Source organism: Patagioenas fasciata, chromosome 15 (assembly GCF_037038585.1).
Source record: "Patagioenas fasciata isolate bPatFas1 chromosome 15, bPatFas1.hap1, whole genome shotgun sequence".
Lineage (NCBI taxonomy): Eukaryota > Metazoa > Chordata > Aves > Columbiformes > Columbidae > Patagioenas > Patagioenas fasciata.
The window spans coordinates 4,072,044-4,092,903 of NC_092534.1; the positions used below are offsets into that span (position 1 = coordinate 4,072,044).

General features: G+C 40.5%; 1 protein-coding gene across 4 annotated transcripts in view; it reads left to right on the forward strand.

The window, feature by feature from the left end:
• The window catches only part of GRIN2A (glutamate ionotropic receptor NMDA type subunit 2A), a 175,693-nt gene that overhangs the window by 99,120 nt on the left and 55,713 nt on the right, over positions 1-20,860 (forward strand). For all 4 annotated transcript variants that reach the window (XM_071814972.1, XM_065850551.2, XM_071814973.1 and 1 more), the window contains exons 5-8: positions 8,096-8,210; positions 17,649-17,854; positions 19,312-19,480; positions 19,601-19,754. In XM_071814972.1, the coding sequence (XP_071671073.1) occupies positions 8,096-8,210; positions 17,649-17,854; positions 19,312-19,480; positions 19,601-19,754 (644 nt within the window). The remainder of the gene's footprint in view (positions 1-8,095; positions 8,211-17,648; positions 17,855-19,311; positions 19,481-19,600; positions 19,755-20,860) is intronic.

A 20,860-nucleotide genomic window follows, 5' to 3' on the forward strand; every position in this document is an offset into this window, starting at 1 on the left:
TGAAGAGCAGGAGCAACGTGATGGCCAAAGGGCCAGCTACAAATTCATTAGCTGACCCTGCCCTGCGTCACCTCTTGATTCATTCATCAAGTTTAGTATTTTGATTCAGCTTTTAGCATTGACAGATAAATTTTCTTCTTTTTCTTATGAACAAAATTAGGTATTAAATGGACGCAATGGTTTGATGAATAATCCAGCAAATCTGTTTAATCTTTTCCTGCACACAGATCAGCAGCCAATTTACAGAGGATTTGTTCATTTGAGTTCTGTCAAAAGACTTGGGAAAGAGAAATATCATCTGCTTTGTTGTATGATTGAAGATGTATCATTATTTAACTAATTATATATGAAGCAAGATGCTTTTTCACTAGTAACATACTCACTGCGTGGAAAACCAAATGCTATTTACATTCCCCTAAGGCTCTCCAGGATATTTTGTTTGTCTTTCCCATTTTGTGATCCCACTGCGGCTCCATTGGAGCCCCGATGTGCTCCCAGGGGTGCATCACACCCCGGGTGACAATCCGTGATGGTAAAGCCAGGTTTCAGTAGTCACACGTGTTTTGGAGGGAAACAACTTGTCTGAAAGTATTTTCACTTTGGTGCTTCATTTTTGGTAACTTTAAAGCTTGAAGAAGTTTCAGTTTTTGCATATGCTGCTGGATTTGCTTAATTTTCTCCTTTGCCACTGCAAGTGCTGCTCTGCAGACACAAACTCCAAGCTGGCTGATGCACCCCAATGGCCAAAGGCATGAAGAAAGCAGCAGATTTCCAGGGTCAACAGTGTATTTAGGCACAGTATGTTTAGGCAAGCATGTCCAAATGAGGACCAGGCTGCCGATCATAGATGTAGTAATAACAACTAATTTAAGACATTCTGAATTTCAAGAAATTATTATTGTCAACATGAAGAAATGAATGAGAAAAGATACTGAAGGCAAGGAAAAAAATCAGTGGCAGGATCCCACTTAGCTTCATGAATTTGTGTAGCGATGCTTTCTGTTCAGGAGACCCAGAAGAGCATTGTAGCGGTTGGATAGGTACACGGGGACACACAAAGTCTGACTGACTGCCGAGGAGCAGATTTTAAACATTACCAACTAGATATTTGCACTTCAAGAATTCATGTGCTGTAATTGCCCTCTTCTGTAGTATGAGGGCATTTTCCACATAGTTGCATTAAACAGCAGGAACTGAATTGATGAAACTGTTGACATGTTCCTCTGAAAATAAAACTTCACAAAAGAGGGATTGTGGGGGAAAACACTCCACCCAAGAGATTCTGACATGGTGCTGGTTTACTGAGGAGGTGAGTCAAGGAATTGTAGATAATCTGTATCAAAATTTTTCCCAGGTTGGGTCTGTTTAGGAAGCAGAAGGTACCAAACAGTTACCAGATTGGGGACTTTCGGAACTTTTCCCCCCATTTTGTGATAATTAAAAAAAATTAAACCAAGAACAAGCATGGCCTCTGTTCTGGAGTTGAGCAAAGTCGGCCTTGGGGGCTGAAAGCAGGCCTGGAAATTCAAAATACACGTGAAGGTTCTTGGAGCTGCTGCAGACAGCAGCCGCTTGCAGGAAGCCAGGCGGCCTCATGGGGAAGAGTTTGGGATGTTTCTGAGGTGGTGGAGCAAAATGTAACCATATTAGTGCTTTTTATGAAATACTATTGCTAATAATAACAATGTTAAGTCACTAAACCTTCTCATGTTTCATGAGTTACACTAGTCCGTGGCACCCTCCCAGGCAGCTGGGCCCTTTCTGATTTTGCTCCATCCCCTTACCCCCCTTTCCAAAGGGCTCCCCAAGTGTTTTGCCTTTTGTCTGGCAGAATTGGGGCAAAGTGACTTCTCCAGACCTAGTGGCAACTAATGCTTTAAGGAGCAGTTGGCGGGAGGTACAAGTAGTTGGCATGCCATTCCTTTTTCACAGTCACTGAGCATATTGTTCCCAAAATTTTATTCCTCTATGCTGGCTCAAGGCCTAGGGAGATACAGCTCCAGAGCAGGAGGAGGAGGAGGGGGAGGCTCAAAGAGGAAGAAGAGGAGCTTTTGCATCACTGTAAAGGATTTGAATTTAGAAAAAAAAAAATCCTACATAGCCTAAGGTATTAAATTGTCTTTAAAAATAGGGTAACAGTCTGACAGATGCATTGCTACCTTGTTTAATAGCGTATTTCAGGGCAATTTCTATGTGTCCTTCAGACCACACGTTATATATTCTACATTCAGCATTGCTTGATTTAATTTTATCGGTGTTTTTAGGAAATCTGTTTCTTAATGATAAATAATTTTTCTTGGGGTTTGTATTGATAATTATCCTTCAGATTTCACGTTAGAACCATAGCAAGGAATTTAGCCATTCAGAGCCTCAATAAGATAAAGAAGAACAAAATTTGGACTCACTCCTGCTCTTTTAGGTGTGATGCTGGGTGAATGCCAACCCCAGACAGGCTGGCTGTCTAGATTATTAAAATGGTTGGTTCATACTGTTGGGAGGAAAGAGAAATATCACCGAATGACACACTGGTTGTGAGGCTTTAAATCCCAGTTTGGAAATTCCTTGTTTGGGCAAGTTGAGGAAGAGTTTCTTTTATGAAACCTGTATTTCCCTGAGTCTTTGCTGTTCCTCTTCATTGCCTGCGGTTGTCGTGGGTTTGAAACTCTGCCCCATGGTGAAGAAGGCACTGAATAAAACATGAGAGTCCCCAGTGACGGCACCCAAGGAATTTATCAGGTTTGATCATCTGACCTGGCTGGCAGTAAGGATGGGTCTGAACTCATGGCAGCGAGGAATCCCATGGGTTTCCTGCTCCCTGCAGCTATCGGGCTCCAGGCTTTGTTGTGCAGGTCTGGTAACTCAGTTCTTGTCTTTAGCGGTAGCTTAGGAGTGCTGTGTTCTCGTCAGTGCCCCTGCTGTACACATGATGTTTTTCCCAGCCAGTGATGGGTTTGGGAGCTGGATACTGGGTGGATTTCATGCTAATTATAAACCAGCCTGTTATTGCAGAGCTGGCTCTGTCCCCAAGCCTGATGAGTCCTGAATTTCTCTTTTAAAAAGTCTGAATCTCTATCAAATTATCATTCTAAAATAACGTGCCCCAGGTGCTTTGCTGGACTGGAGCTCAGAGCAGTTTCTCCCACGATCACCCTCCCACCCACCAGAGTGAAGGTTTTAAAGGTACCACTGGGAATTCAACACGTCTCCCCCCTCACTACTCTAGCAATGCATTTATTGGTGGATGCTATAGTGTAGTGAAAAGAGGTTAATGGAGAAGAAGGTTTCAACCTTGGCAGGGGAGAAACCAAAGGATTGTTTCTGTAGGAAAAGCAGCTGTTGTTACTAATTGCGCTCAGTTACTTGGTCCTAGCACAGACAGTTTCCCATTTGTATTTTAGTGAATAGATTGAAAAAAAACAAACCAACAAACAAAACCAACCAACCAAAAAAAAAAATAGAGAAAAATGGAGAAAACATCAAAACAGTTTGGAAGGGAGAAGGGGGGAGATTTTGTACTGTATTAGTTTTGGCGAGAGCATTTTTTGTCATATGTATAATAATTATCACGGCTACATTGTATGCGTTTAATTTTAAGGGATCAATTAATTAAGAAGTTTTAATTTATTACATTACTCCAAGGACTTCCTGGGTATGTGTATACACATGCACACCATTGCTAGCTTTTAAGATCCAGGTCTTTTCTAGATGCCCTCAATTCTTACACATTTGTGAAAGTATTTTCGTACATATGCCATCACATGCTATGATCCTTGCACCTCTCTAGAAGAATGGTTCCGTTTTGTTTAAGCGTAAGTAGCCCTGTGTGGCCTCGGCAGGCACAGAGTGCTGCTGCCTCAATGCAAAGAGGCCTTTTGTGGTGTCTCTGCAGCAGCGCTTCCTCCAGGCTGTGCGATGCTTCTGAGTGATGGTTCCAGGTTGTGTGCCATATTTTTCACTAATTTCTAGCCCCATGAATCTCAAAAATCTTAGTTTCTCTTTCCCCTGGAGCAGCCAGTTGATTGAGTAACTGATTCAGATGCTGTTGCCTATGGCTGAAGTTACCCTGAAAAGGAGAAACAAGGGATTGAGTCTCTTGGCTCCTGCTCTTAATGGGTGAGCAGGAGTGAGTGCAGCTGCTCTAAGGGAGAAAGAAATTCTGAAGTGGTGCTGCAGGGTCTCTGGGAAACATGAGAGCGCCCGTCCTGAGGACAGGAATGTTTGGGGGGATGCTCCCTGCTGGGCACCCCCAGATCCAGCAGGCGGGGGGTGCTGCGGGTGGGATATCCCTGATCCCCATGCTGAGCTTTCCTTCTCTCACTGCTTGTTTTCTCACATAGGTTTATGAAGGCAGGGCTAGAACTGCTCTTTCTGTGAGACACAGCGATTATTATGATTCACATTGTTGTTTTGGTTTGTTTTTTTTCTCCTTAAAAATTGCCCACCACAAAATACACAAAACCTTCTTACTTTTGCTCTCATATCCTTGCATCTATTAGGGGAATATTTGTGTGTCTTGCATGCATGTGTATACATACATATGGTAAATATCAAAAGAAATCCTATAGCTTGCAAATACATTTGCTGTTGTATAACATCAAAGTAGAATGCCTCAGAGATTCTGCTCTAGGCACGATAGTGGCTTTGCTGGCGTTTCAGTTGTTTATAGGAAATCCCTTACCAAACGCCTTCAGGGTGAAATGGTCCTCGACTTCTGTAAGGCGGCTGGCCAGAAAGGTGCTCCTGTTCCAGCAATATTGCAGCCTAGCAAATGGTCTTCTAAAAACTGACATCTCCTAAAAAATGTGGTCTGATCTTTCAAACAAACTCTTCTCACATTTGTTACTGGAAATTAGAGTCATTGGAGTTTTGATACGATATTTACACGGTAGGAAAGGCCACCTTACTCAAACATGTTCTGTTTTTCTGGGTAGAGTCAGAATTTTCATTTCTTTGAGTCTATAAAAATTAAGTTGGAAATTTGACGAGTAGTTTGTAACCTATGTGATTCCAAGGCTTGCTGTAAATACAGTGGGAACAGTGTTCTGCTGTGGTATTTCAACACTTCTCAGTTTTGTTGAGGAAGGTGACAAGCAAAAAATAATTGCATAAATGTTTAAAAATGCTTGAAATATGTAGTACAGGCTCGGTTCATTGCACGATAAAAACCTGTTTTGGATTCAGCGTGAGAATAGCTTAACTTCTGCCCCACAAATCCCAATTTTCATACACGTATCACCTGGGTAATCCTACTCACAAACTTCAGTTTGCAAAAGTTAATTAAGATTTTAGTGTTATAATATCATCACAAGGCCTCCTGCTCTCATGCCTTTGCAAAGGTTATAGCATTAATGAGATATGAAAGCAGATTAGCTACTAATCCAAGGTGCGTGCTGAATTGCCCCCTTAAAATAATAAGCTCAAATTATCAGGCACCTCATTTAGTTAAGAACAAAAATATGCAGTTCTGAAAGTACTTCAGAAATATATTTTGACCGTTTTAGAAAACAAAGACATCATGCACAGAATTAATCTTTGGCTTAAAACTCTATAAAAATAGCATCATGCAAATACCGTCTTTTCTTCACTCTGCCGAACCCAGAACAGAGAAGCCCACGGTTGTTTCTCACAGGGACAAGCAGTTTAGGATCTTGGCCAGTACAAACAGAGCAGGACTTCTGTCTGTTGTGGAGGAAAAATGACAATTCTGAAAGGACTGTGTGTTTGTAGGTGTTGGTTTCTGAAGAACACAGGCAGTCGATGAATTCTGTGCAGAAGAATGTACTTGGGGAAAACATGAATCTCTTTGAAGCTCTTGTTTACTGCTGCAATTTGAGAAACTGGGGTAGCTTGGTCTGTGTCACTCTCTGGTACCTGTGTCCGCAACTCAGACACCACCATTTTAATAGACTTTTACACATTAGGGACTTTTTTTTTTTTTAACTTGCAAAATGTGTTTCACTTCTAAATGACTGGTGAATTCACACAGTTTAAAATTATCTGCTGAGTTTGGTTTTTCGGTTTAGATTTGTGGCTCATCTTTCTTTTTGGAGCACTTGAGTGTTAGTGCAGCTCCAGCCCTGCACCTCGTGTGGCCCTTGACTTAATTCTGGGCTGGGGCCTTTGCACATTAATCCCAAAATATGCCGAGTGGTGTTAGAAATCTGGGGTGGCGATTTTACCAGAGTACATAAGAGAAGGGTGCAACTCAAGTCCTGGGCATTTTATTCCTTGGGTCACCATGCGTTTGATTTCCAGCAGTGAGCGAGCGTTGTGCTGTTTTCTTTCATGTATGCGCAGGCAAATTCTGTCTGATGGTTTGTCACTTGCTCTCACAGTGGCAAATGAGGTTTTTATTCCCAAGCAAGCTCTTTCAGTGCGGGATAAATGTAATATACACAAAATCAGTTCAACTGAAGAGCGAAGTTCTGCCAAGGGGAAAATTTTCACACTGAAAGTCTGTCACAAAATATGAGTTATTACGACGGGTGACTTTACAAACTGCTGTCACACTGGTGCTGAATGATGTTAATATATCTGTTTAGGGCACTGCACATTTAATTATTAACCGTTGTTTCTTTTGGGTGTGTATACTTCAGTGTGGTTCTGCTGTTGGGATTTTCAGGTGGCTAAGTCAATGCAAAGCCTTCTCCCTTGAATGTGGAGCTAAAGAAGCACACTGCTATTGCTACAAAATCCAAAGAGTAAAACAAAAATTGCATGTGAACTGGTATTAGCTTCTTGTGGGTAAAATATGACAGAGCAATGTATGAAGAACAGTTAGAGTAACTTTAACGCCCTTCAGAACACACCTGTCTGAGAGGTAAATGATATTGGTGTTGAGTTGAATTCCAGGAGAGCACCTGCGTGAAAGCTTGAATTGAATTTCTTTTGATGAAATGCATGGAGAATTCAGTGAGGTTCAATACAATCCACTTCAGAGCACGCAGATGGGGTGGAGTGCACGTTATCTTCCGGAAGCACCATGAGATCTCCAAGATTCCGCATTGCAGTTTTCCCTCTCCTGTCAGGCCACATTGACAGTCTGGAGTTGTGATTTTCTTCAACGTGCCCAAAGAACACCAATGCCAATACCAGCCCTTTGCTCTTTTCCCTTTTGTGCCTGATTTTCTTTGGTGAGACACACTCAGATAATGTATAAAATGATAGATTTTTGCAATATCGCAGTCAGGGGAGCTTGACCTGTGTGCCACGGTAGTTCACTCTTAGCAGTAAGTTCCCTGTATTTGTGCTTTAAATAAAAACTGCAATTTCTCATTGCTCTTTCTGACCCTGGAGCAGTGGAAACAATCTGTTCTCACTGAGAAACACTGAAGCTATGTGGTACTGGAGCAAATATAAATATGGATTTATGTAGTAAATATGTGGGAAATTTTGAGAGAAAATGGTTTTTGAGGAAAGTCAACTTTGTTAGATGGATGGAATGCCGGCCATTGAAATACTAGGCATTGAAATTTTACAGAAATGGAAATACTGGAGAGAGTGCAGAGGAGGCGATGAGGCTGGTGAGGGGCTGGAGCACAAGTGTGATGGGAGTGAATGAGGGACCTGGGGGGTTCAGCTGGAGAACAGGAGCTGAGGGGAGACCTTCTGATCTCTGAACTGCCTGAAAGGAGCTTGGAGCATGAAGGGGTTTGGTCTCTTCTCCCAAGTAGCAAGTGATAGGGCAAGAAGAAATGGCCTCAAGTTGCACCAGGGGAGGTTTAAATTGGATATTGGGAAAAGCTTCTTCCTGGAAAGGGCTGTTGGGCATTGGAACAGGCTGCCCAGGGCAGTGGTGGAGTCACCATCCCTGGAGGGGTTTAAAAGGCGTTTAGACGAGGTTCTTAGGGATGTGGTTTAGTGCTAGAATTAGGTTAGGTTATGGCTGGACTTGATGATTCTGAGGGTCTCTTCCAACCAAAATGATTCTGTGAAATGCTCAAGACTCCCCATGCTGCAAACGTCGTCTTTCCACCACGTTCCCAGGATTTGGGGCATGTATTTCATCAGTGGTTCTGGTGACCGAGCCAGCTTGCTCATTAACTGCAGGACACCTCATTAATTTTTCACTGAACTTGTTTTCCTTGCCTTCTAGGTTTATGATGAATGTGACTTGGGAAGGCAGAGATTTGTCCTTCACGGCAGATGGTTACCAGGCACATCCCAGGCTGGTGGTGATCGTGCTGAACAACGACCGCGAGTGGGAAAAGGTGAGCGGAGCCGCGGGGGCAGCGACAGGAGGAGCCGCGGGAGAGACTTGGTAGAACCCCGGTGATGACAAGTAGACAGGTTACCGTCACAGGTGTCGATGATATTCCGCTGTAGCAGATTTGTCACAACAGTTCAGAAATGATAATTTTACCTTATTCTGAATAGATCTAAGGAGTTTTAAGAGGGAAAGCAACATATCAGGGAAGATATGCCGTGTGGATTTCAGATTTCTGTGAAACGTGCCTTGCATTTCTTCCTACAATTTAGTAAAATAAAATGGATGAGTGAAAAATCTTCTGAAACTTGTCTTAACTACCTAAATTTGGATGGATTTGTGTATATTGACAACTTCAGTCCTTTTATTTGCTTGTTTTAGTATTTTTTGACAGATTTTAAAGTACTTTTTTTTTTATTTTTTATAATGGTGAAATTATTGTTGAATTGGGGGATAATCCCTATAATGTTTGCCTCAGAACTTTGGAATCTTGACTTGTGTTCTCCTGGTAGCCTAATGATCACCATAAACCTCTATATAGACTGGAAGGAAAAGTTGCTGTGAAGAGTAAATAATATGATTTTCTTAGGTATGTAATAAAGAGACAACGTGCAGTGCCCTAGAATCTAAACACAGCTTGGGGCTGGTCCTCTAGATCTTACTGAGACTACATCCTGCTACGCACTTTTAAAAAGTCCTCTATGTTTTAATATCAGGGTTATTGGCACATGCAAGTAATAAAAGAAAAAGTTTATAATGAGTGATTTTTCTTTAAAACTCACACCTCGGCCTGGGACTGTCCTGGCTCTGAGTTTTGCAGACTGTCTCTTGTCTCATGTTTTAAAAAGGGACATTAGAAACTGTATTGAATATGAGACTGTAGGAGAAAATACATCTGTATCATTCACCAGTTTTATTTTAATTTCCTAAAGCATGATCTTATGTTATGTAAATTGCTGCTGGAATCTAGGAACTCTTTTTCTTATAGTTTTAAGATCCCATAAAATCAACTTACAACTTCAATTTGTAAGACCGCAAGGCTCTTCATGATGTTGAATAATAGTGACAAAATAAGAGTTACTGAAGGCCATCTCAGTAAATATACTAGCCATGGAAAAACAGAGAGAGTAGTCCTAGATAACACTATGCACTTTGTGATGTTCATTTGATGCAAATTTAGTTCTCTGCTTAAATTTAATCCTGTCTAAATGTGTCAATCTGAATCTTTAGAGGAATCGTTTGCTCAGTAACCATTATGAAAATTTCTTACCCTGTTTTAAAATTTCTCAGCAGTCTGCATCTCATATATCATGTTCTGGAAAAAATATAATACATGGGGAATATTAGTATGAGACGCTAAGGGGAGAAAATAGGGAGGCAGCCAACAATGCTTATGGTGTAATAATTTCCTACATTTTGTACCTTGAAAGAGATTGTTCAAAGGACCAGGGCAGATTGGTGTGATGTTTTTGAAAAATAAGCTAACAGCAGCAAAGAAATGCTGGATATATGAACCAACATTGTTTCCAAGAAATAACAGTGTGTGCACAGCTTTCTGTCTGGTGAACCCCAAGCTGCTCATTGCTGTGTCTGAGGGGCTTCTAGGAGGAAAAAGAGTGACTGAAGGGAGGCTTCTGTCCCCCAAAAAGCATTTATACATCTGTTTCTAGCTTCCCATTTGCCTCAGAGCCCTTCTGGTAGACGGCCAGAGGAGTTTGATGGAGCCAGCCTGCCCCAGTTCCAGCGTGTGTCTGCTGCTCCATCGCAGGACTGTGGGAATGGGGCCAGCTTTAATTATGTTAGAGGGGAGAAGGGAAAGGCGGCCAAGAATGGGCTGTCACCACCAGAATTACTCTTCTGACCACAAGCTGATCCCTGCCTCTGTGGATGAAGACAAATAAACTGAGTAATCAATTATCCTGGCAAGCTGGATGTAGCTCTTGGCTATCTTAGAGCAGCCACGTTTAGATCAGCAGAGAATCATTGTGCACTTCAGAAATAATCACAGAATAGTTTGTGTTGAAGGGACCTCCAAAGCTCATCCAGTGCCACCACTGACATGAGCAGGGACGTCTTCAACCAGATCAGGTTCCTCAGAGCCCCGTCCAACCTGGCCTGGGATGCAGTGATAATAATGATGATAATAGTAATAATACTAATAGGGCAGTTCCTGTGACTTAGGGACATGAGTAAATAAACCTTGCCCATGCCCTGGTTTATTTTAACATCTCTCTAGTGCCATCTCAACGTTCTTTCCAAGTTACGTTTCTCGCCCCAAATCTCTTAGCCGGTATCTTTCCCTTTGGTCCTTTCTCCTTGCACTGTTTTGCTCAATTTCAGCACTGTCAAAGTTACTCATCTGACATCAAACATTTCCTGCTTTGAGTTTCCAGACAGGCACCTACTTTTACTTCCAATTACTTTACTGCAACAAGTATTGTGGAATTGTTTTCCTGAAGTCTTATTCAATATCCTCAGTCATATATGGAAAACATCAAGTACTAGAATCTGAATAATTTACTCATGAAAAAGTGGTGGTGCAACAGCCTGCTAATCCTTGTAATGTAACTGATGTACAAAGAAATCACAAGTAGCTACTTTATTATTTATGTAAGAAAGAGTAATTGTGTTTTATGTGGAGATTTTTTTACCCAATATTCTGCTGAAAATACAAGATTTAATATTAAAACTCAATTTTCCTTGGTTTTAGTATAATAATCTGCTTTTACTTAAATGCAATTTTTCTTCAGTCTCAAAATTGATATACTTGACTTGAGGCTTGAAGTTACAGAAAATCCATTCAACCGTAGTTGAAGAGCATTCATGTTACCCCTAGGAAAATAAGTTCATTTCCCTTTACAAATGGCTCAGGATCAAAACTTTGAAGTGATAACTTCACATAATGGAGTTGACTGAGGGATTTGTCCCGTATCAGATTCTGAAAGAAGCTGGTTGGGTGGTAATAGTTGGAAGACTGAAAATCACTTTTGGGCACATTCAGCAGGAATCCAGCAAGATATTTTGACAGATCCTGAAGCAGCTACTCAAACTTCTGGCATCAACATTTGTGTTCTTGCTGGTAATCTTGACAGGCAAAGGGGCTGCTCTTCTCTGATTTTAAGATGACAAGCTTAATGTGCTTTTTTCAGTGAAACTTGATAAATTTGCCATAGTTAATGGTGTTGCCCAAATATCACCAAAGCGCTGCAGGAGCACAGTGCTGGCGCTGAAAAACCTGCAGAGCTCCAGCAGAACCATGCAACTTCTGGCATGGAAGTAAACCAAATCAATCCAATATTAAAATAATATACTAGAATATAATTAGCAGTGGAAGATTTGGTGGTTTAATTAGCTGTGCCTATCGTATGTGTTAATTAAGGTAGGGAGGACTGTGTTGCATTTAAAGACAAGTGTATTCCATGTGTAAAGATGAGTTCCAGGATAAAAAAGAATCTTTTGCTGGTGGTCCCAGATATATACAGACAAAATTACCATGGTGGTCAGCATTCTGTGAGAATTTGTGAGATGGAAGAGTCCTACATTTTTGTAGTCAATGAATTTTGCAAGAAGCAAGAGTAAGGAGGTATTATGTGGCACAACTGGTGGTTAAATGCCACTGCAAGAGCCGTTATTTACATCCAGGTTTATTCTAAATACAACCAATCATCTTTAACTTCCTATTAATGCAGAATTTAACATATCACTTGATTTTGCTCTGATTAACTAGCGTATGCCAGATTGACAAGCTCTGTGTGAGGTTGTACACATTTGTAAGTAAACAGGAATGAGTGGGCAGAGGGTGTGCGACTCCTGCCTGGAATAAATGAACCAAGGTCTGCACAGAGAGCTCCATCTGGCTACGAACATCCACCGTCATGGAGCCCAGGAAAGGCAGCTGTCCTGTCTAATGCTATGGCTGAAACTTCCCTGGACAAGAATTGAAAACCCTAACACTCAGTCAGATTTCTGACAGAGCGTTTTGTAAGACTACCGTGATACTAGAAGGTCACTGACATGGCACAGGGCAGTTTATTGTGAAATCTCAATTCATTTCTGGGTGGGGGTCATGACAGCTGAAAGATCCCGGTGCCTTATGGTAGAGATTCCCTAAAAGTTGTGAAGAAATGCATATATTTTAACTAGCACAGATGAAATTGCATGATCTAATCATCCGTTTGCTGGTATGTCTTTTGTAGATAGCTCTGTGACCTAATGTGATATATTATCTTTGCCCATAGCACAAACAAGATGTTCTTACCATCTCTTAGGTTGTCATGTTCTTCATTCCATCCTTCTTGCTTAGTTAGTCTTCCTGTAAATATGCGCTTACTGTTGAGTGAAAATTGCATATTGGTTCTGTATCAGTGAGCTTTAACTCAGCCTGAAGGCCTTTCCTTTGACCTTTACTGTACTGAATTGTTTGAATTGCACTGATTATTATGCAGCATTTCTTAAATCCCTGATTCCCAAGGAGGATGCTTCCCCTCCTCTCTGCTCCTGTGAAGGAATCACAGCTCCCGTGGGAACTGGCGGCAAGTTGTGCTCTGCTCCGGTTCTTTACAGCTAATATTAGACAAGAATTAAAGAGCAGGAAGACTTTCAGAGCAGCTCTTCCTCTCTGGAGGTGAAGGTATGGCCGTCTGCACGCTTCTAGAGGGCTGAAAGATCTCCACTGGGTGCAGAGGGTGATAAAACATCTTCCCTTACTGGGAGGTGGCAGAAGAGGCTGTCGATTTGTTGAGCTCTTCCTTTCATATGACATAATCAACTCATAAAATGTGTTCTTTGGTGTCAGTCTGAACTCTTGTGCTACATAGAGTTATATGGACCACTTCCCAGTGCCAAAACTCTACCATCCACTGAGGATCTGGTGAGAGCTAGTTACTAATTCTATATTGAAAAACAAAGCTACAGGAGGTGGCAGCTTTTCCTTCCTCCCCAGAGTGTTTGTGACCAGCCCGGGTGCTGGTTTTCCTTTGGGCCCTGCTGCTCACTGGTCCCTCATGCCCGCGAGGGGACAGATGCACATTCGCAAACCCCATCTGAGATTCTGCAGCAAATTTTGAAATCTTCAAAGTCTTTAAATGGACGCCTTCAAACCACCCAGGACTGTAAACCACACTCCCTATTAATAAGACATGAAAGTGCTCGCCTCGTGTTTTGTCATTTAAATTTAGGCTGTCATTGTGGAGCATGGACCTTCAGAACCATGTGGCAGCACTAAGGGATGCAGCAGAAGGTGTGTGACAGGTGCTGTTTTGGAGGAATGATTTTGCTCTTGTGCTTTGTTCTGCAGCTGCTTGTTATTGCTACCCTGACAAACTCAATTTATGCTTTCTAGTTATCAACTTAAAACTTGCCAGAGTGCTTCTTCCTTGTAAGTGGAAATAAAAGTAATAAATATTTTTTCTATAAAGCAAGATGAATTAGATTTTGCATTTGCTCAGCATTATTCACAAAACTGACACAGCTGAAGAAGTATGTCTGCAATATGTGTGTGTGTTTCACATAGAACATCCTTGAAAATTTTTCTCTTTTCCAAGGTTTAGTCGGCTAGTCCTGGGAGTGCGTTTAGTACCCCTGTTGTCATGTAACATATTTTTCACGAAGGGATGACGGCTGTGTATTGCGTACAGTTCCCATCTGCTGGGAAGAGGCTGATAGGCCGCGGTTATTTGTTTGTTTTCTGTGCGAGATGCCGGTGTGACAGACTTTGTGTTCGTGCCAGCGTTGGCACACGAGGGAGAACATACTCTGCTCTTTTCTCTCCCTCCTCAGGAGCTGGCCTTGCTCTTTTTGTCTGATTTGCTGGTCTCTGTGCGGCTGTGTGATTAGGATTATGTCAGTCATCCTTGTATTATTCAGAGACTGCTCTAGGGTGCAGCGGGAGAGGTGACTGTGAGGAACAGCAATACGTAACTTTGCAAGGTGCCTGTCTGTCTCAGACTTCTTGTGTTTACGTAGCTGTTACACAGAACCACACCAAATACTTCAAAAAATAAATAGCAAACTTCAAAAAGTAAACAGCAATCTTCAAAAAATAAACAGCAATGCATGAGGCGGTCAAACCTGTGTGTAATCCAGGGAGTTTGTACGATGCAGGGGATGAGGTGAGGATGCTGTGATTGCTGATTCAGTCTGACATCAAACAAGCTCTTCCCTGCTCTCAACCAGTTTTTGCTTTCCTTCCTGTGTCCTGTAGAGATGAAACCAAAGGGAATATTCTGGACTGCAAATGAAGATGGAGAAAATAGGAAAGAATGTACAAGTTTGAAAGAAATACAATTACATATGTACCGTTGCAAGTCCGTGCTTGAAGCTGGTTTGCACCTATAATAGTGAATTAAGGGTTTGACTGGCTATTGAAACTGTATTTTTTATGGGAGTCTCAGTCTTCTGGCCATAAATCATTTGGGCCGGCACCTTTCCCCAAAACTATTCTATTGCCCTTTTTCGAGTGAATACCGTCTTCTGTATTTCTTTGGGATCGAAGCCACATCATTATCAGTCTAACTAGGAATGACAGAAATTTATCATAAATCTCTGGATATTCCGTGGCATTTCCACACAGAGTAAAAGCATTAGCATGCAATTTTTGACAGTTCTGTAATGGAGCATGTCTGCGTATTTTGAGCATCATCCTCAGCTTCAATTTTATTTTTTTAAATGTTTGTTTTACAAATACACACTACTGTGTTTATTACTTCAAAAGCTTTCTTAATGCAGTTGTATCTACCCCCTCCACTTTCAAATCTAGCAACACAGATATTCCACTGTATCTACTCTGAATAAGATCATTATCACTTTTAATTTCTATAGTAATATTAATTAGATTCTTAGGAGACCTAAGCAGGACAGGTCTCTTTTGGACTCTTTGCACTTCTTCCCAGTGAGGGTGGCAGAGCCTGGCCCAGGCTGCCCAGGGAGGTTGTGGAGTCTCCTTCTGTGCAGACATTCAAACCCGCCTGGACACCTTCCTGTGGAACCTCAGCTGGGTGTTCCTGCTCCATGGGGGGATTGCACTGGATGAGCTTTCCAGGTCCATTCCAGTCCCTGACATTCTGGGATTCTGTGAGAAGTTCTATTCTTCCCATCTCCCACCATATCAAAATATAATTTTGACAACCTGGCAGGCTGGTGCAGTGTTTCAACTCTCTGTTGTCCTCTGGCTACCTTTTTCCAATGTGATGGCTTAGAGACTGAGCAGATAAGAAAAAGCTGCTGAATGGCAAAGAGTTCCCTTGAGAATGACCCAGGACAAGTAGAAAGGTTTAGGCTGCAGAGAGAAAGAGTATGATGCTCATTCTTCATTGGGGTGGTGACATTTCTTCAATAAAGGCACTCTGTTTCTGTGTTACACGTGAATTCACCACTATTTTATTTTTGTGGACCTGTTAATCTGTGACAGACGGGCTGTGGAAATGTTTTCTGGTCTCTGTTAAGAGTACGTAGAGTTACTGTTCTGTGCTGGAGGTTTATAATGCAAATTAACGTGTTCTAGTGGACAAATCATTTGTCATTAACTTAGAAAATGTTGCATAAAGAATATCTGTATCAGGGATACTCATATTAGCAGGTAAGCATGCTAATTTAAACACAGACCCCTTCTACCTCAAATCCAGATGCTTGGACTTGGGCAGAGGATGCCACGTTTAGTTCATTTGATCATTAGCTGTAATGACCATGAAGCAGCACATTGCAAATGATCACTGCCGAACGCTGGAGGCAAGTGAATTTTGAAAGTGTTCAGGTTGTTAAACTATTTCACTGTAAAATGGTTCATTCAAATATCACTGTTGTCTCCTACTGAGAGCAACAACTGAACTTCTCATATTCGACTTTTTGTATTTTACATATCAACTTTTCCATATTCTGCAGCATTTCTGATGACTTTCACAGGTGAAAACAGGACTTGATGTGCTTTTTTAAACTCAGATATCTATTTTGCTTTGTTGGCATAGGTAAGCTACTTTAACGGTGTTGAATAAGGCCTTAACATTTGGGATTGCACACAAATTCTTACGCTTTATAAGTAGACCTCTATAGAATGTTCAGAAATATGATGAGCATGTGTAGTTGTTATAACCTGTGGTTTGGTTTGGTTTTCCCCTAAACATTTGAAGGTTGTAAAGATATTCAAAACAGATATTGACTGGATCTAATACTAGATTTGACTTCCATAAGTGACATAAATGCTGATCCTGAAGGACACCTACATATGGATGCAATTTCATGAATTCTCTTTATTATGACAGAAACCTGCTCATGTTTTAGTTTTGCTTATTCTACAGCTTTTCTGTGTCATTTCAACCATCACCCTGTAAAAAAGGGAGACTATCAATTGTACAATGATGTTGAAAGAACTAAATAATATGTGAAGATGCAAAACATAGCATAAATAATTAATACCATTCATATTCTTAATAACAATTATATAATTAGTTCTGCACAAGCAAATATAAAAATCGTCCTATATTTTGACTATGTACTTTAATTGTATAAAACTAAATTCTTACCCTACACTTAAATGAAAATTTAAAACGTGTTTTGACCATTCAGAACTCTAGCAGAATGATGGAAGTGTAACATGTAATCTTCAACAGTACAGCTGCTTTAAAATCAAATACCAACTAAACATGGAAACTGTTCACTTGTGAGTCCAGCAGCAGAGCTAGAGTGTTCAAAATATTCAAGTGGTGTGCCCCTCTCTGGTGTTCTGGAAGTGGAAAGACGAGTAGGTTAATTCAGAAGAGATAATTTAGAATAGTAAATAAATATACAATTTTAATGTGAAGTGGGGTATGCTTTCTTAAACATCCCCACCAGTTGGCATTAACTAAAGCAGAATAAAATGCATTATTTCTAATAAGAACTAAATCATGCACAATTGAGCTTGTGTTTATTAACCTGGCTCGGGTGAGATGGAACCCTGGGTAAAGGGTTTCATGATGACCATGCAAATGATAAGAATAGTAGAGTTTTCTCTTTTGAAAAGATACAGAAATGATATTATGATACTTTGGTTATCAGTCTGCTGTGTGGGTGGATTAATTTTTTTTTTGGAGAACAGTTTTCTTATTACTGCAGATTGATCCTCATTACAGATGGAGTATCTGCCTGCTGTTCTGTCTCAAACGGACATGGTACATGTCAAATTTCAGTGCAGCTATCGCCAGGGGATAGATAGCAATAACTGATGTCACCCAGTCTTTAGAAAACTCTTTTCTCTTAAAATAACGTGACCTTGTTTGTCTTTATCACATTGCATGTTCTCACTTCGTGCAATTACTAAAAAGTTGCAAAGTAATTTTGATAACAAAAACCCAAGACAATTGTCTTGCCAATGTAATTTCCTGTACCTGTATCCCAGCACATGTGATATTAGATCTAGTTTGTCAAAACCAGCAAGCGGCTTTTATCTCCGCGTGTCTTGGCGTTTCAGGTGGGAAAATGGGAGAACAACTCGCTGAGCCTCAAGTACTCTGTCTGGCCAAGGTACAGCTCTTTTGCCGACAGTGACCCTGACGATAACCACCTGAGCATTGTCACCCTGGAGGAGGCTCCCTTTGTCATCGTTGAGGATGTGGACCCTTTGATGGAAAGCTGCCAAAAAAACACTGTGCCATGTCGTAAATTTGTCAGAATTAAGTAAGTAAATACACAGCTTTCCTCTTCTGAGCGCAAAATATATTCTATTTTCTCATTAAATCTTTCCCTTGTTTCTTAAAGTTGTTTTCTGATACTTTGCTGTTCTTTTCTTCTTGCTATCTATATTTCCTTTTCCTTCTCTATTTTAGTTCCTCTTTCTCTTTCCCTGTCTCCCTCAGTGTGCTCTTGTTTGCACATCTTTCTTTTTATAAGTTGAAAGGTTCTGGTTATAAATGGTTGAGGTAAGTCACATTAAATTAACAAGATAGTAAGTTTATAGTAAATTGAAAGTCAACTAGAATTAGCCCTTCCAGTCACAAGAAAGAAGATTGTGTTCTAAGGTTGGATTATTTCCATGAGTCCTCTTTGAATTGTTTCCAGTTATGATGAAATATGCAAATTTTAATTGGTCTTTAATGATTTGAGAATGTTTCCTATTGAAAATGTATGTTTAGGCTGAAGTTTGGTACAGGATAAACTACTCCGCTATACAATACCAATGTGACATGTTGTCTAGAGAAAAGTCCCCTGCTTTGATTGCTCTGTAACTTTCAAGTGGTCGCTAGAAATCAGTGGAAAATTTCTCATTGTGGATTTATCAGCGTTGTTTCACCTGTTCTGTGCTTCAGCCTACATATTTATGAACTGAATATAATAATAACATAATTTTTTTTACTGAGCAGATGTTAGGGGATATAGTGCATGTTTCTGAAGATTTCCAGAGGCTGCTGAATGCTAGTGAGCAAACTTCAGAAGTCTAGATAAACTTTTTTTTGTTAAACATAGCTGTACTTAGTTGAGTTCTAAACTATTCAGTTTGACTTTTGGGCCCTTCAAAGCCTATGAAATATTGCATTGGCTTCTGAAGATGCTTATACTGGAAAGTTCTAGAGGTCATGGAATGAACATTTCAGAAAAACATAAAGGGAAAGTCCTTGTCTTTGTATTCCATGGTGACCTGGAATTCACCTTCTCCGAGTGCAGAAGAAGGTGCAGCATCCAGTGTTATTACAGTGAACTGCTGCGCCTTTCCACAGCTTACATGTGGGAGCTCTCTAATTACTAAATGACATGTAGTCTTATGTCTTGAGAGTAAAAGTTATAAATGTTTTATCTAAACCTAAGAGAGAGATTAGTACAAGTAGACTACGTCTTGATGGAGAAGTGCCATACACTAGGCTGGATACCGCAGCACAAACACGTCAGACAAGGTCTGTGTTATCTTCTAGTTATGTCTCACCAAGCAACTGCACTAGGCTTAGTAAGACCGGTAAAGCACCATGTAAAGACCTTAGTAACACCTTATAAAGCATCCTGTGGATTATTTTTCCATCATTCAGAAAAACATAGTCACTCACAAGTATGACAAAATGCCGTTTCACAGTGTGCTGAATCTTGCCGTTGTGGTGATTTTGGTTTTCCCAGTAGAAATATTTATCTCTCTTCTCTGTTGACAGCAACTCAACTAATGAGGGAATTAACGTAAAGAAGTGCTGCAAAGGATTCTGCATTGATATCTTGAAGAAGTTGTCTAAAACTGTCAAGTTCACATATGACCTGTATTTGGTGACTAATGGGAAACATGGCAAAAAAGTCAATAATGTGTGGAATGGAATGATTGGGGAAGTAAGTTCTGTTAGGTAAAAGATCTCTTAAGTAAGAACTAAGCAATGTTTGTAATTCTTTTGGAGAAATGAGGTATTCTCTATCAAGTGATATTGGTGGTATCTTCTCTTTGTGGCTCAGGTGGTTTATCATCGTGCGGTTATGGCTGTGGGGTCTCTCACTATTAACGAAGAGCGCTCGGAAGTGGTCGACTTTTCTGTGCCCTTTGTTGAGACTGGGATTAGCGTCATGGTGTCACGGAGCAATGGCACAGTTTCGCCATCTGCTTTTCTAGGTATGATTCTTCAACCCCTCCAGATCATTTAATTGCATTTTCGTAGAGCTGGGTAGGTTTGATTGTTCATTAAGGTGTATAGTGCATTGGCATGTTTCTGTTAAGTTTTGAATTTTACTTTAAGTTTCTATCATGTTGACATGCTGATTAATGTGATTATTAGCACATGGGGATGGTGCTGTTGGTTTCAGGTGCAGTAAGTGAAAACCAATGATGGTGAGTTCAATTTGAAAAAGCATCACCCAAAATCTTCAGTTGGGAAAATTACTTCCTCAAAAACTGCTTCTTTGCAAGCTAATTTATGCTTGTTTAGCCCATTATAAATGGCTTCGTATATTTTTAACATTCATGTTTGCAAAATAATTTTAAAACCCCTTGTAGAATAGCTAAGAAAAAGAGCCTTCCTTATGATTAGGAGATATTTGACAGCTAATTTGATAATTGTGGCTTCCAAACACCGTGCTGCTGCGCTGGAGAGCTGCTGTTTGCTCCATTGGTGCAGCTGAACAGCAGAGATACAGCAAAGAAATGAAAGACTGGCCAGAAAGCAGGGGGGACATAAAGAAACAAAGACTTGGCTTGTCTTTCCTTATTTGCTTCGTCTCATTTGTTCCTTTCTCCTTTCATTATTTCCCTCCCCTTGTCTTTTAGTGCTTATTGTTTAGTTCTGTATTTGATGGTTAGCCTGAATTTACCTGGAGCTGAAAAAAGAATGAGCCATGAGATGGATCAAAAGTGCACAAAATGCTGTTGTGTTCTTCATAGTGTTTTTGGACCCAGTATTTTAAGATATTTTGCACCAGAAAGTAGTGCTAGTAACACTAAAATAATTTCAGTGAAATTGGAAATTAAAAAAAAAAATCTGTATTAGGGAACAGTTTAGTATGTTCAGGTCCATTGGGTCAGCAGTGATACCATTTTTGCATCACTGATTGTACAGTTAATTTTTAGGTTGCTAAAGTAGGTTCTTCACTTCCACTGAAATCACGTGTACCATCGAGGAGCAGATTATGGGTTCAGTATCAGCTACAAGTGGGCAGATAATTGGGTTTTCTTACACAAGAATCATGATTTAGCCACAAAGCTTATTTCTCAGACCTGTTCCT